The sequence below is a fragment of the Chelonia mydas genome, chromosome 1 (assembly GCF_015237465.2).
Source record: "Chelonia mydas isolate rCheMyd1 chromosome 1, rCheMyd1.pri.v2, whole genome shotgun sequence".
Taxonomy (NCBI): domain Eukaryota; kingdom Metazoa; phylum Chordata; order Testudines; family Cheloniidae; genus Chelonia; species Chelonia mydas.
The window spans coordinates 233,677,074-233,692,628 of NC_057849.1; the positions used below are offsets into that span (position 1 = coordinate 233,677,074).

General features: G+C 37.4%; 1 protein-coding gene across 31 annotated transcripts in view; it reads right to left on the reverse strand.

Annotated features, from left to right (window-relative positions):
* The window catches only part of PLEKHA5 (pleckstrin homology domain containing A5), a 261,450-nt gene that overhangs the window by 112,470 nt on the left and 133,425 nt on the right, over window positions 1-15,555 (reverse strand). For 30 of the 31 annotated variants that reach the window (XR_005227918.2, XR_006288348.1, XR_005227919.2 and 27 more), the window contains 2 exons: window positions 5,287-5,370; window positions 4,216-4,336 (listed from right to left, as the gene is read on the reverse strand). Coding sequence is in view for 26 of the 31 variants with exons in the window: in XM_037916034.2 (XP_037771962.1) it covers window positions 4,216-4,336; window positions 5,287-5,370 (205 nt within the window). In the remaining 5 variants the exon portion in view is untranslated. Of the gene's footprint in view, window positions 1-4,215; window positions 4,337-5,285; window positions 5,371-15,555 lie in introns of those variants that run through there. The other variant, XR_005227922.2, reaches the window with a different exon arrangement.

A 15,555-nucleotide genomic window follows, 5' to 3' on the forward strand; every position in this document is an offset into this window, starting at 1 on the left:
AATGCAGTTTTGGTCGACCTAAACTTTGAAAATTTGACACGCTTGCCAAATAGTTTGTCCAAAAAAATTCAAAAGGGAACCTAGCTGTCATTCACAAGACAGCCACAAAGTGTCTCAACCAGTGGGTAATAAGGGTGGTCTCAATCCCTCCTTTTTGAAGCTGTTCCATTCTGTATAAAATACTTGATTAATCCCCGGTGAGCAAGAGTGAGAAAGACATTACAGACCCGGGGAGGGGGTGGCGGCGTGGGGAGTTAGGGCATTTACCTTGGAGACAAATCCCTGCTCCAATTACTATTTATACACAGTGGAACTGTCAACAGGAGAGAGGGAGCACTGAATGAATAGGGCACCCTATAGTCCAATGAATAGGGCATCTCCTGCAATGTGGGAGACCAGTTAAAATCCCTGCCCCACATCAGACAAATAGGGGAATTAAACCTACATCTCCCATATCATAAGTAAATGCCCTAACCGCTAGTCTAAAGGCTGCAAATGAGGAAGCAATTCAATTATCACCAGCAACCATTTGTGAATCTAGCCCTTCATTTCCTTTCCTTTAAAAAAAGGATGACTGGAAATGAAAAAAAAAAATGTTTTTGTTTGACCAGAAACAAAATGTGTCCACTTGTTTGAAATCTTTTTATTTAAAAAAAAAAAAAAAGAAAAGAAAAAAACTATTGATTAAGCATTTTAAAACTAGGCTTGGAAATGTCAGCAATGAATTGGAAGCTTTCCCTTGTAATGTGGGTGGGTTGTGATGAGGTGAATCTAAGCAATCAATTTCTGCCAAATTTAATTTTTTGTTTAAAAGTAAGTTTCTAACCCTTATGGTTGATAACTTTCCAATTATGAACCAATGCAGTGTTGCCTTCTTAATTCTGTAGGCAACTCCAGCATCAATGCTGCTTCAATCTTCCAAGTACTGGCAGGGAAATAGAGAAGACTGGGCAGTGCTGGTATTATTCAGAAGTTTGTGGGCAACAATGAACCTAACAAGGACCATGTCAGTTTCCCAACCCAATGTCTGCTAATGCTTGGGAAAGCTATGAAGTACTGCAGAGGTAGACATTGGAGCCACAGAGATCACCATGAGACCTGTACAATTTTGCCTATGCACGTACATACCATGTTATTAAACAATATTCCCTGTATGTGCTATAGGGATTTGATCATATCATTCACAAAGGCCTTTATAAAGATTTTAATACCATCTGCAGAATAAATGGAGGATACCAACTTTGAAAGAGAGACTGGAATAAGAGTAGAATAATGGAAAAACTCTCCCACCACTCCACCTTTTAGCAGCCATGAGGCTATAGAGGGAGAGTGCCGGGCTCCATTCACACCACCTTCAGTACGTTTTGGTCTAGGATGGGAAGGAAGTAAAAGAGCACCTTTTCCTTTCCAGAAACCAGAAAGTTGGACAGGTGGCTTTGAATTTAGAACACACTTGAGGCTGACTGGAAAGATGGCATGAACCACTCTGGCATGAATCTCCACTTTCTCCTTTGTCAGCATTTTATTTTATTTTTGCGTGGAGAGAGGATGGGAACAAGAGAAGGAGGCCTGAGTGTTTAATCAAGCCCCTTGCTGCTTGGTCTCACTCAGCTCACCTCATCTTTTGTATCAGCCTCTGAATAGTGGCTTTAGACTCTAGTCAGCCTTTTTTGAACAAAACTGCAAACAGAATTTTCTACAAATATTGTTATGCTAATTCTGGATTGGTTTATATTAATAAAAAGAGCAGCATTGTACTCCCAAGAGCCTTGAAACATTCCTTTATCTCAACTGAGCTGTTCCCACCCAATATGAAATTCATGATCTCCCCAACTAATTAGATAAACCCATTAGCAATTTTTATTAGTCATCCCTGAAAATGGTTGAGTTTACAAACGACTTTAATAAATTGCCACCAATATTTTTGCTTTTCTTAGGAGTAACCAAATGTAGCTTTTTCTTTCTCTCTTTCCCTAGTTTATGGAGAACCTAAATAACTACTCTCCCAACTATTTTCTTTCTCGTGCATTATAATACTATTTTTAAGACAGACTGTGAGAGACTAGTGTTGGTAAGGCAGCCCTGGCACCTCAAGTCCTCTATTCATAGATAGAGGTGGACATCAAAACTGATAGCACAGATCTCCTCATGGCTGGGCGGAAGTTCCTCAATACTATCACTGAAGGGCCACTTCTAAGCACAAGGGAATAACAGTCTTAAATGCATTCAACCCATGGGCCCTCTGAAACTGCCAAAGAGGCTGATTAGTGTCAACTATGGTTTCTATGTTGCAGACGCTTGTCTTCGGAGACTGGACTATTAAAAATGGTACAATCATAGAAACAAGTTTATTTTTGATAACTGTGTTTAAAGTAACTTGAATACCATTCACATGAACATCTTAAGTAGTTAATTTAGTAATTGAAAAAAGAATAATGAGAATAGCTTTTAGTATAAAAACAAAAGCCTGATTTCTCTAAAAAAGTATCTCAATAAATCCCATTCAATAAAAAAGTCAAAGCCTCTAACTTAACAATTTAGATGCTCATCTCCATTTCGTTCCAGTACATTGTTAACCAAATACAGTAAGTAGTTTATTTTAATTTTGTCCGTAAAAGCCCTAAACTAATTTCCTGACTGCCTCCCAAATGGAAGTGAATATATGTCCCCTTCCCTTCATCCACATTTCACCCCACATAACTAACTCTAACACAGCTCTGTTGTAATAATTTTGCATCAGCATCACTGATGTCGTCAGCACGGTTCTGAGAAAAAGATTTTATTGTGCTTTTTTGATGGCTGTCCCTGTAGGGGCTTAGCAACTATTGTAAGGTCATGCTTAACAATAGCTTTTTTTTTTTTTTTTAATCAACACTGCTACTATTTTCTCAGCAACACTGTTAGATTAATGCATTTTCTAGAATCTGGAAGTCTTTCCTTAGTAGATAATGGTTTTAATGTAGGTCAAGCTTTTGCCTGACCTATTTGACTGTGTCCATTTAAACAAAAGCTGCTTTAACAGCAGACTCCAACATGCTCAAAACGTTTTATTTTATGGGCAACCGTAAAATGTTTATTTTTTCCCAGAGAAAATAAACAGGGTTTCAATCCAAACTTGCTGAAATTAAAGAAATTGCTCAATTAACACTAATACTTCAAAGTACATATGTTGCAAATCTGATTCATTTTCAGGAAAACCATTTTGCTGGGTACAGTCTTTCAGTGCCTAATTCAACAGTTTTGTTTGCAACTGAGAATGTAAAAATACTCAAGAAGAAATGTTAACTGTTGACTACAAGACAGATGGCACTGCTAATCTCATCACTAACCAAGATATCATCTGGCTAACTTTTTCTGAAGATTATAAATCTATCCTGGCAAAACCCAATGAAAATTTTCCGTTTTGTAGTAAGTTAACTCTCCTTCTACAAAGTGGCCTCAAATTGAAGCCTTTTGCTTCATAATATCTCTGAGAGGCACAGAAGTATTACCCCCCAGTTACAGATGGGGGAAACTGAGGCAAAAAGTAGTTAAGTTGATTTCCCCAAGATCCCACAAATAAGGCAAGGCCGGGAACAGAATTCAAGCTTCCTCACTTCCAGTCCTGTGCTTTAACCACAAGACCAGACTTCAAAACAAAAAACAGACTGATTATGATTTCATGGGCTACTGAACAATTTTCCTACCTAATTGCACTGAAATTCTAGTACTGGTGGTTGCTAGTTAAAATGTAACCTTTGCCATATGTAAATGTTGGTCTGTTCCCATAACCGCTTTCAAGGGCTGCAACCAATCCCTTGCAAATTGCTATAATTCCATACTCCTGCCATGAGGATGTTAGGTCAAATCTTTCAAAACACAGTGCAATCGTCCACATGTACCCTTACCTATATGCCCACTCAAACACACATTTGCTCATATACAAAACAAGATAGACATCTAATACCAAAGACAATCTCAGAACGTGAAAGTCATAAGAGCCAAGAACCTGTGACACAAATTACAGCTTTAGTGATAAGTTATTTCAGACACCTCAGCTTCCAAATAAAAACATTCAGGTTATCAAGTGCCCGGAGATATACATATGCTTTGTTTCTTTTTTAAAATGGAAAATTAATTACAAAGTTTCTCTTTAATTACAGTACTTTGTTTGCTATCTTATGGAATAACTGAATAATTTTACATTAATAAATAAATGTGGATACAGTGACTTACTCTGCCCACAGGGCTCACTGGATGCACAGCATAATCTGATGTCAAATTATAGTTGGAAGCGTCACTTATTGTGCTTACTGTTCGTTCTTTCTTTTCTTCAGATGCCATAGTTGCAGCTGTCCTGAAAACAGAATATTCAATAACACTAGAACCTGCTGTGTGTGCAGACTGATATAAAAAAGTGTCCCTAAGATATTCTCTAATAGTGGCTGTGTCCTACTTTTCCAATTTTGAAGCAAGCAATTCAGATTTCATGAGAAAATTATCTGCACCAAGTATTAAGAAGGTCATTAAATTGTATAGCAAAGACAAACTTAATTCTACTATAGGAAATTCTTAAAGTTGTTTTAAACTAATTCAAATTCATGGTTTACCACACAGCACAGGTAGTAAGAGAATGCTGTACACCAATATCATGTTAGTGAATATCTGAGGCTCCTTAAGTGTTACTGAAGTTCAGTCTGGTAATTTGATTAGATACACAAGGCTCAACCACTTCACAACCAGAGATCAGGAATTACTACTGTAAATAAATTCTTGATTCCCCTAAACATTCAGGAAGGTCTAAGGAGATCATGTAATTCATGATTTATTCTGCAAGAGTAACGAAACAGTAGTCAACAAATCTATCATCCACCTGCTTAGCGAAGTTCGACAGGGCAATGGAATAACAATATTAAATGGAAAAGGAGTACTAGCTGCTACAGGAGATATGGACTGCCAACATATTCCAGAGCAATTCAAACGGATCATCAAAAATGTACTTTCTGGTAGCCTTCTGGACAATTCTGCTAAAAATCTATTAGTTTACTCTGCATGCAAATTGGGTAGGGTAGTTGAAGTGAACAGTGAAATAATGGCCCCAACACTTCATTAAAACATAGAAAGCCCCATTTGGATTAGTTTTTTTCTTTTTAATTGTTTTACTGTGCTTCTTTGGTCTTGCATTAGCAAAGTGCAGAAGAATTAGATTATAAAAGAAATCAATTTCTACATTGATTGGCGCTCATTGTGAAATTTATGAATTAAGAATGCATGTATTTTATATTGTGCAAAGCATATTTCACTTACTGTTCATTCACAACAAAAATACAGTTATCCTGCGATGGCTGTCCTGTTACCGGATGCTTGCAGGTCACTTTCCGTTCATTATGACTGTGGAGAAGAGAGAGAGGTATTTATAAAGTTTTGTATTTTGTAGTTTTCTGTAAAATTCTTTTAAGGATCTAGCGTAAGGTCCAAATACAAGGAAAATAACTGGACGGTTCCACGAAGAGTTCATTGTGACATCTGGAACTTAACTCCTGGCAACTGCAGATGTAAAACATTTGTGTGTCTTTGAATGTTGTGCCCTAACCCACACTACAGTTGAAACCATGCCACCGGTTTATATTTAAAATAGATGCTAATATTGCTTCATTCACAGTAGATTGAAACCCTTATGGTAAATATTTTCTAACAATTTAGAGAGGAAAATAAAATATTTGAGCTTTTAACACTGCTCTAGGGATTAAAAAAAACTAATGATTTGTAATCTGGTGTTTGGCATTTTTCATTTAAAACTTCCAAGTAAAATGCCATGATATTCATAAAGACGGGAAACATTATAAACTCCTAACAGCCAAAAAAAGAGAAGAACTACATTACAGTTAGATATATACATAAAACCCATGTTTAATTTTAACTTTATCAAGCATAAATAAATTACATTTCATGGTCTTATTACCCCTGAATATTGTTTATGGCATCATAATTAATGCAAATGTCATAAGTATTAGTTAGGCACAATAAATTTACGCAACAAGAGAATATATTAAAATCAATGGTTTTGTAATGATGTCCTAAATTCTTCCCATCACTGTGGGGAAGATGTATGACTTTATAACATTTGGCACAAAACTGAAGAAGCACTTCAAAATTAAATCAAATTTTTGGATTTTCTCCAAGTTAAAAGAGAGATTTAAACCTAGAATAATCTGGAGTAGTGTAACATTCGGCATATTTACTATGGTACAAATGTATTTTGCATGAGGTATTTAATAGAACCTGTATCCCAAGATCCTTCATGTAATTTAATAACAGAAGTAGGGGGAAATTAAAAAGGGATAAGAGAAAAATGTATGCTTTTACCTTAGAGTTGAAAAGAAATTGAGTCACTAAGACAGACTTATATAGAAAGTCCATTCAAAACAGCAGCAACTCTGTAAGAGAAGGTTTTTCCACCAGCAATGCCAAGATTTTGTGGAAGACAGGCAGACTAAGGTCAATGCTAAACGAGTGGAAGGAGGGGGAAAGTTCGTAGGGATAAGCAAAACCTATGAAAAAGGCTGTAACCTTTCAAAGTAGGTTAATTCTGAATAACGATACCATACGGGAATAAGAATGGGGTTCACTTGGTCACTACACCAGAAGCATGTAAAAAGTCTCACACCACCTGTTTCGGCTATGCAAAAAAATTGTTGTATTCCCAGAAGTGTGTCTGCTTCATGTGAAAGTATCATGTGTGCATGTGATCCCAATGCAACTCTAGCAGATTCTGGGAGGAGGAAAATGGAGATGAGCTAGAATGTTTTATCCTCACAAGAGCTTCCTCATGCATTCAGTGGGAAAATGGCTTGAAGCATTTTATAGTATATTGGACGTTCCTTGGAATGCTGCTGCCGCCTCTTCCATTTTGTTACTTTTCAGGCAAGTCAATACCATCAAACCCTCCAGTGTGTTGGTAATTTTTCAAGATTGCCTACATTGGAAATATTTTTGATCTCCTCCTCCTCCTGGCAAGAGGGTAAAAACCTGATGTTACAAAATAAAGAGTTGCAGCAGGTCTCAAGATGGAGCCTTTCTAAATATAATGTATTAAAGAAATTCTAGATAGAGTTACAGACCTGAGAGGTGGTTATCTTAGAAGCAAGAGATGATAAATGTCCCTGTGCTCATCTGGCCCTTTCCTACCTCTGCACAAAGTAACTAAGTAGCATCTTCATACTAATATAGTGGAAGGAGTTGAACTGAGAAGGAAAATTATCAAGGGAGAGGATTCAAGTGAGACAAAAGTTGAGGGCCACAAGAATACAAATCAGACGTATATTGCAAGAGGTAACAAACAAAATGAAGGTAAAATAAAAAGATCAAAGTAGTGTTCCAACTTGGACACATTCTCGCTCTCACTAGAATCAGACTTCATCTGAAGTTTTTTCAAATTTCAAGTCTTTGAAAACAGACTAACCAGCAGGTGCCAAAAATACAAAAACATCAAGCCACCGTTGGTTTTCTTCCAAGTTCTGTGTGAAACAGAACATACACTTTTAGTTGTTTAGGCAAAAGCACAGAGATAAACAATGGCCTTGTTGTTAAGACACTGGACGGGATGCTGGATCTTTGGGTTCAATTACCCACTCTGCCACAGATTTCCAATCCTATGTAACCTTGGACAAGTCACTTAATTTCTCTATTCCTCAGCTCCCTATCTATAAATTAGGGGTTATGCTTCCCTGCCTCGCAGGGATGTAGAGAGGATACGTACATTCATGTCTGTGTGGCACTCAGATACTAGAATCATGAAGGTTATGTAAGCAAACAGAGTATTTGTTGTTGCAGCTACTGTTGCAGCTGATACAGGAAAATGTCAAAGGAATTTGTACGGAAACATAAAACCTATTAACTGAAATAACAGAAGATCCCACTCTAAAGTCTTCAGATACTTTGACAGTCCGTCCTATCAAACTAAACTGTTATGCATACATCTCAAACGATAATATCTATAATGAATGCAATACATCCAATAGCAAATGCTTTGCAATATTAATTCCCTATCTGAAATGAGGTTTTTCATTTTCAGAGAGCTTGTTTGAGTCTAGATAAGTTCAATAAATTTGGAGTAAACCATTAGAAAATTTTTGCCAATATTTCCTTTTTCTTTTCTACTTTTTATTTGGTACATTTAAAATTAAAACATTGATTTTTGCTATGAATCTATTTATCCAGAAATACTGATATGAGACATAGCCCTCTCTTTGTATAAGGGAAATACCCTTAACAGATGGCACCAATTTCCCCCAAAAATTCACACTTAAGTAACAAACCTGGAAAATGTCAGCCTTTCAATGAAACTTTCAGAAAATTACAAAAATCTTAAAAGTCTTTCAGAATGAAAGCTTACGGCACTTTAAGGATAACCTTCGGTTATGGACACTAACATTTTAATAACACAAAATACTGTTTACCTTGCAAACCTTGCTCTCCATCCCCCGAAGTCTTAACTTCAGCAAGATAATCACAGAAGTGTAGGACTGGAAGGGACCTCAAGAGGTCATCTAGACCCCTGCAATCAAGGCAGGACTATGTAATAATTAGACCACTCCTGAGAGGAATCTTAAGATTTCCCTGGCTGATGCTTATATTAAAATGCTTAAATCTTGATCACTTTGCAGTTTCACAGTCATGCTCTAGACACAAATCCCCTTTCACAGAAAAATCTACAGTAAAAAATTAAAGCTTCTTTCATGTGTAAGCAGTATTGGATATAATATGCAAACACAAACAGAAAAGAGGTAAAAATGTACCCCATTTCTTTGTACCATTTCTTCTTATGTCACAGAGTCAGTTTAAAGCAAGCTGTGGATATTTGGGGCTAATAATGACTGAAGTACATCATTCTCTACCTTTTCACAACAACTATAATCAGTTTAACCTCTGAAAAAGATTCTATTGGGAAAGTACATCCATAACCTTTGAAGGGCCCTGAGATAGATTCTGATCTGCTAAGTTTTTGCCATCCTAAATTATGATTCTATATCTTCGTTAGGGAGCAAAGTGGCTCAGAGTAAAGAAAACTAAGTTACAAACATCACTGCACAACATCCATTTTTAGGTGGATGTTTCTCCTCCAATTCAACACACTCACTTTCTTGATCTCTCGAGGAAGGCTGGAAAACTGTATCCACAGCACTTGAGATTATGAAACACAGGGCATGAATTGAACTTTAGTCATCATAAAATAATTATTTTCAACTTTTTTTTCCACGCGGCCTTGGTGGACAACATTAAGCTGCGACCAACTAAATTGGCCATAAATGGTGGGATTTTTAAAAGTGCCTCAGGAGCACAAGTTCCACCGACTTTCCATGGGACTTGTGCTTCTAATTCAGGCTTTTTTTAAAATCCCACACTAAGTCAAAAAAGGGTGTCACTCAGTAGGTTATAGTGATGTAGACTTCCCTAATGTTTAACCTTGACCATTTGATGCCCCGGCCATCAACTGGCATCCCAAAAGATTGCCAAGTAGAATATTACCTCTTTTGTTGGGAGGGAACAACTTGAACACACTGGCACTGCCTAGCTCAATAAGAAGCCATATTCACATCTCCTTACTAAAGGGAAGGTCATGCAAATGGCAAGAATAAATGGAAAATATGGGAGAGGGGAGGAATCCCAGATGACTACACAAAACCATTTGAGAACAACTTTTAGGTCAATAATTTTAGGGTTAAACCTAGAAAAAAGAGGCACCACGTTTCTCTCCATCATTCAAACTGGTACGTGATAAATAGACAGCATGTCTGAAGTTGAAAACTTGGCCCAATAATGAGTATCTGGTAGAAAGGGGGCCTGGAAAGTTGGCTTGGACATTGTAAAAGTACACTGTGAAGCAAGGAGCCGTTTCCCTTCTTTGTTTAGAGATATCTACCACTTAAATGGGCGAGGAACATGTGGTACACTCTTTTTCCCATCTCTCCTAAGCCTAGACTCCCAAATGAAGTCATGTGAATGAACATGCATTGAAGTTCCAGTTAACAATGAATGTCAACTTGTTCTAGTATTAAAAATTGGTTTATGTAAAAAAATGTAACTTGTTGACTAAAACCCAAATATTTTCTTTTAAAAACAGCTGATTTTCATTTCTGACCCCAAACAACTGGGTTTCAGCACTATTTTAACTTAGATTACTAACATTTTACTTAGATTTCTCAAAATACTTACTTAAGAAGTACTGTCCCTAGAGAATTTCTATGTCCCTTCCATATAACAGTAGCCCCAAGGCATTTATTTACATGCTTCATCTCTTGTAGTTTATTGAAAATTTTATTAAAAGCTACCACACACTAGGCACAATTTCCAGTATGTTCAATTTAGGCATCAGTGACCCACAAAATTCCACTCTAGCTCTCTATACAAGCACAGTATTTTATATATTTCATTATGATAATGTGCACCTAATTAATACAACTCAATGGAAATTAAGCCAAATTTTTCTCTTTAATATTTCAGCACATTCATTTCCCAGTTTCCACAATGCCAAAACTGCACTTCAGAATTACAGTGTCACATCTTTGTGTGTCTGTACTTGTACTGTGTGGTAAGGATTGTATTACAGTGGGCTTAAAAACAGTTAGAAGCCAAGGTATTTTAACTCATGTTTTCCTTTCGCTTTGGCAGAAATATCACATCCTTGTGAATATATACATGGCAGTAAAACTTTTCTCAAAATGGAGGTCCAAATTCTGTTCTTGGTTACACCATTATAAACAGCACAGCAATAATCCAAGATCCGATGAAGTGAGCTGTAGCTCACGAAAGCTCATGCTCAAATAAACTGGTTAGTCTCTAAGGTGCCACAAGTCCTCCTTTTCATTATAAACAGAGTAACTCCATTAACACCACTCAGGAACTTGCCCTAACTATTTTAATTCCAGGTGCTGGGCTATCTCAACAATACCATCATGTCTAGATACAAAAGCAGAAATCAAAACTTCTTTGGATATTTTATTAGTATTCATGATCACAATTTCCTTAACTCAATACATACAGTTGGCTGTTATATATGCCACTGGGGCAGTGATACTCAGACTGGGGCTTCCGAGCCACAGTGGATCTTTAATGTGCCTCTTGTGGTTCCTTGCAGCACATGATATTAAAACACGCAATTAACAACAAATTAGGATGCTTTTACTATGTTATAAATCAATTGTAGTTGATAAAATACTTGGTCAGTCATTATGCTGAGAGAATAATGTCTCTATGTAAAATGAAAAAATGAATTCACACTACTGTGGCTCTTTTGGGTAACGTTCATCAGTAATTTGGCTCCTGAACCACTGAAGTCTGAGTATCACTGCACTGGGGTATGTAGAACTCCAGAAGCAGGTACAGCTGGCTGAGATGACATTTCAGATATGTATTCACTGGAAAATAAACTATTTTTTTGCCTATGTCATGGATCTTATTTTGTTCCTAGTTCCACTAAGGTCCATCAATGGTCACCTGTTAAAAAGTGAGTCAAAATTTCAATTAAGTTTTATAATACCTTGGAGACAAATTCTATTCTCAACTACATGGTGTAACCCAACAATTCACTGTAACAAAACACAATGTAGCTTGTTCCATGTGATTTGTGAAAACAAGAGTTTGATTTTTTTCTTCAACAGTACAGGATCTGGTACTACTTTGTGAAGAGCCAACAAAACCCAGTTTTTTCCACATGGGAAGTCATCTTTCAGGATGGCAGCTTCAGTACTATCCATTTTACATTCCACTCATGCTGTTGCCCTCTAGCCTCTGTTTCCCTCCCCTTCCTAACATTCTTTCAGAGCACTGGTCTGTTTACAGCATGTGGTACAAGCTATCACGCACTTTCATACCCTCCCTCTGTCCAAACACATTTGTTGCATTGTTAATCTGCTCTAAGCCCTGGTTTACACTACAAACTTATGTCAGTGTAACTATGTAGCTCAGGGGTGTCCATTTTCCACCCCTCTAAGTGATGTAGTTATAACTAACCTAACCTAAGGTGTAGAGAGCAGAGTGTCAACAGGAGTGCTTTTCCCATTGACATAGCTATTGCCTCTCGAGGAGGTGGGGTACCTGCACTGATGGGAAAAGCTTTCCTGTCAGCATTGGGAATGTTTTCACTAAGTGCTGTAGTGCGGTTAGTGTAAACAAGCCCTAATTCTACATAAAGAATACAGAATCAATTTAACTGGGGCCATGTATGGGACAAAGACTCAAAGTGAGACTAAAAAAAGCTTCATATATAAAGTTTCAGACTTCTCTCCTCCTAAGAGCATGTCTACACTACAGACTTAAAATCGACTTGATGACCACACTACCCTCCTTCTGTCAGTGGTGTGCATCCTCACCAGGAGTGCTTCCACTGACTGAAATGGTGCAGTGCGAGGGGAGGCTGGCAGCCAGGGCTCAGCTCCCCATATGGAATGGGGGCCAGCCTCCTGGGCTTCTTTCTTCCCGGTTCCCCACCTGGGAGCTGGGCAGGTGCAGCCCAGCTCAGAGCAGGGACCTGGGGGCAGCCAAAGCTCTAGCATGGAATGTTGAAATTGACAAGACAGCCAACAGCTGATAAAAGTAACAGTGTGTTTACACAGACACTGCGTCACATTAACTACACCAACATAAGTCCTATGCCTCTTCTGGAGGTGGAGTTATTATGTCTCAATAGTAAGGCACTTACATCAGTGGGACAAGGCCGTAGTGCATATACTGACATAATTAGGTGTATGTAAGCTACCTTACGTCGACTTAACTGTAGTGTACATAGGGCCTAAATAACAGCCTAAAACTACGTTATTCAACAATTCCGAAGGTAGTACTTGCATAACAAGCGGTTTGTATATGTAAGGAAGAACATGAGCTTCAAATTGTCAGTTTCCTTTTAGTTACACTGCAAGAGTCTTCCTGGGCTATGCAGGGCAGGGAGGTGTGCAAACAGCCTACCCCACCCTCCCCAATCTTGCACAAGGGCTTCCCCCAACAGCAGTCCCTGCACTTCAGATGGAGCATACTGACTGCTCACTCCTGCTTCCTCAGAGAAAACGGGAAAAAGATGCAACCGAGGCTTATATCTACTAAACTACCCATCCACACATTGGTGCTGGTACACAAAGGGAGCAATATATTCCATCTTAATGTGGACTAAGCAGCCCTGCCTGAGAGGTAGTCCTGCTTTGCACCACTAACTGCTACAATCTAGCCCATAATGGAGAGGAAGTCAGATGTTATGTACTTGACTTATAATCCAATCTGCTAATATAATAACTGCAGTACTTTCCCTTCATCTGAATATACTAGAAGACAGTCTTCTAGGACAACTACATATGCCTTCCTATGTAGTTACTGGCTTGCAGATGCTCCCATTTCAAAATCCTTTTTATTTCTAGCTTACCCACATCTTGCAAGATTGTGTTGGCCCAAAAAAAGCATCCTAATATTTTTGCTTAAAACCAAAGATCAGAAGTATAACTGGATTCAAAAAATAATTAGATAAGTTCAAGGAGGATAGGTCCATCATTGGCTATTAGCCAAAATGGTCAGGTATGCAACCCCATGTCCCTAAACCTCTGACTGCCAGAAACAGGGAGGGGATGACAAGGATGGATCACTCTAAGAGTCCTGTTCTGTTCATTCTCTCTGATGCGTCTGGCACTGCCTACTGTCAGAAGACAGGTTACTGGGCTAGAGGGACCAGTGATCTGACCCAGTACGGTCATACTTATAGTATTAACCAAATCATGAACAAGTAAATTTAGTATTCTGTCCAATTTCTCATTGTGAGTGGACTAGTATTTTTCTGTGGTTTTTGTTTGGCAGAGGTGAGCAACTCAGGTAGTAGTAGATGGAACAGAATGAATGGTACACAGAGCAGTTGTACAGTAGGATAGAAGACCAGGGAAAAATGAGGGCTAAGAACAGCTTTCATCTGGAACAGAGCAATTCAGTCAGAAGTAGCAAGAGCAGGGTGGATAAAAATCAATTATTAAAAAAAAAATCAGATTTTTTTTATTTAAATCAGGTTTTTAATAAAATGCTTTTTGAGGAAAAAACCTATTTAAAGATAGTTTTAATTAAGATACATTATAGCTCAAAGATATCTCATCATAGAACAGGAATTATAAATTCTAATTCTATAGTATGAGACAATATATTCATGTAATGTTTAATAAAAGTTTTGTAAATGAGTTCCAATAGTTCATGGATTAGGAACCCAATCTTATGGGGTTCCACAGGCATCTGTATAGATTATTTAGGTTAATCTTTCTATCTACCCAATGGGACTCAGTTGTCAGTCTCGAAGATACCATCAGAGATGCTGAGTTTTGCAGTTCTCAAACTGTGGATGTGTGTCTCCAGAGGTAACATGCTTGTTAACAGCAAAAATGTTTTTAAATAAATAAATATAGGAGGTGAGAAACAGACCAACTCTATTGTTCCTCTGCAAATTTGTGTACACAGAGTCAATCCCTTACCTCTCTCAAAAAGTGCAAAGTTTCAAAAAGTTCAGTGAATAGAAGATTGTTGGGGGTGGAACAGATCTGGACAAGGAGAAGAGGTCTGGAGATAAATGTGAGAAGGGAGAGGCCTATGCTTTTGTTAAAATATTATATGCACGTTGTTGAAGAAAAAAAATCCAGAATACTTAACGTTGTTTTAGTTAAATAAAACAATTTAAATGTCCATCTGGTGGTGTTCTCCTCCTAATATAGCATGGCGAGAAAATCCTCCAAATATTAATGATTAACCTGCTGAATTGGAGATAATTCACCTCCCCATGACTTCATAAATATCTGCTTCAATTACCTTTGGTAAATGAAATAACCAATCATTCATTTTCTGATATAGCTGTAAAACTAATCTGAAAAGTTTTCAAAATAAATCACTGTTTAAAAATGTATAGTGTGTACCTTCTAAAAATGAAACCTACATCTATCTCTGAGTTGTGAAGAATATGTATTAAGGTTATAACAACCAACAATAATGCACTTTTATGTAGAAATCCATGACTAAATCTAGTCTTCCTGACTAGTAATTTAAATCAATTTGATTTAAATCAAATCCACCCTGAGCAAGAGCGATCAAAGGATCAGGGCTGCGACATTTGGTTTTGGGCTCTCCTTGAAAATACATTTGTTTGATTTCCCTACCCTACAAGAAATGTCAGCCAGAACTCTCAGAATTCTGAAGTCAGAACATCTGGCTCTTTCCCATTGAAACTAAAACTAAAGGCTACTTCAGTTCTTCTCTCAAGCCTTAATAGCATATACTATGTTCAAAGGTAACACTAGAGCCTTCTTATTTGCTCATTTCCAATAAGCTTGTTATAAAGCAAAAGCTGAGTAATGCTTCACTGCAAAAAATACTAACAAAAACAAAAAACATGATATGAACTAAAAGCCATATCTTAATTTAAACAGACATTTTATTTTAATAAGTGAATGCTTAGGGTGTTATAATATCAAGACAAGTAGCCTAACAAATACTAAGGGCAAAGAGTAAATGTGAAAACTTAGTGATTTACCAAGCTTTGGTTAATAAGGATTTGGTTAATAAATC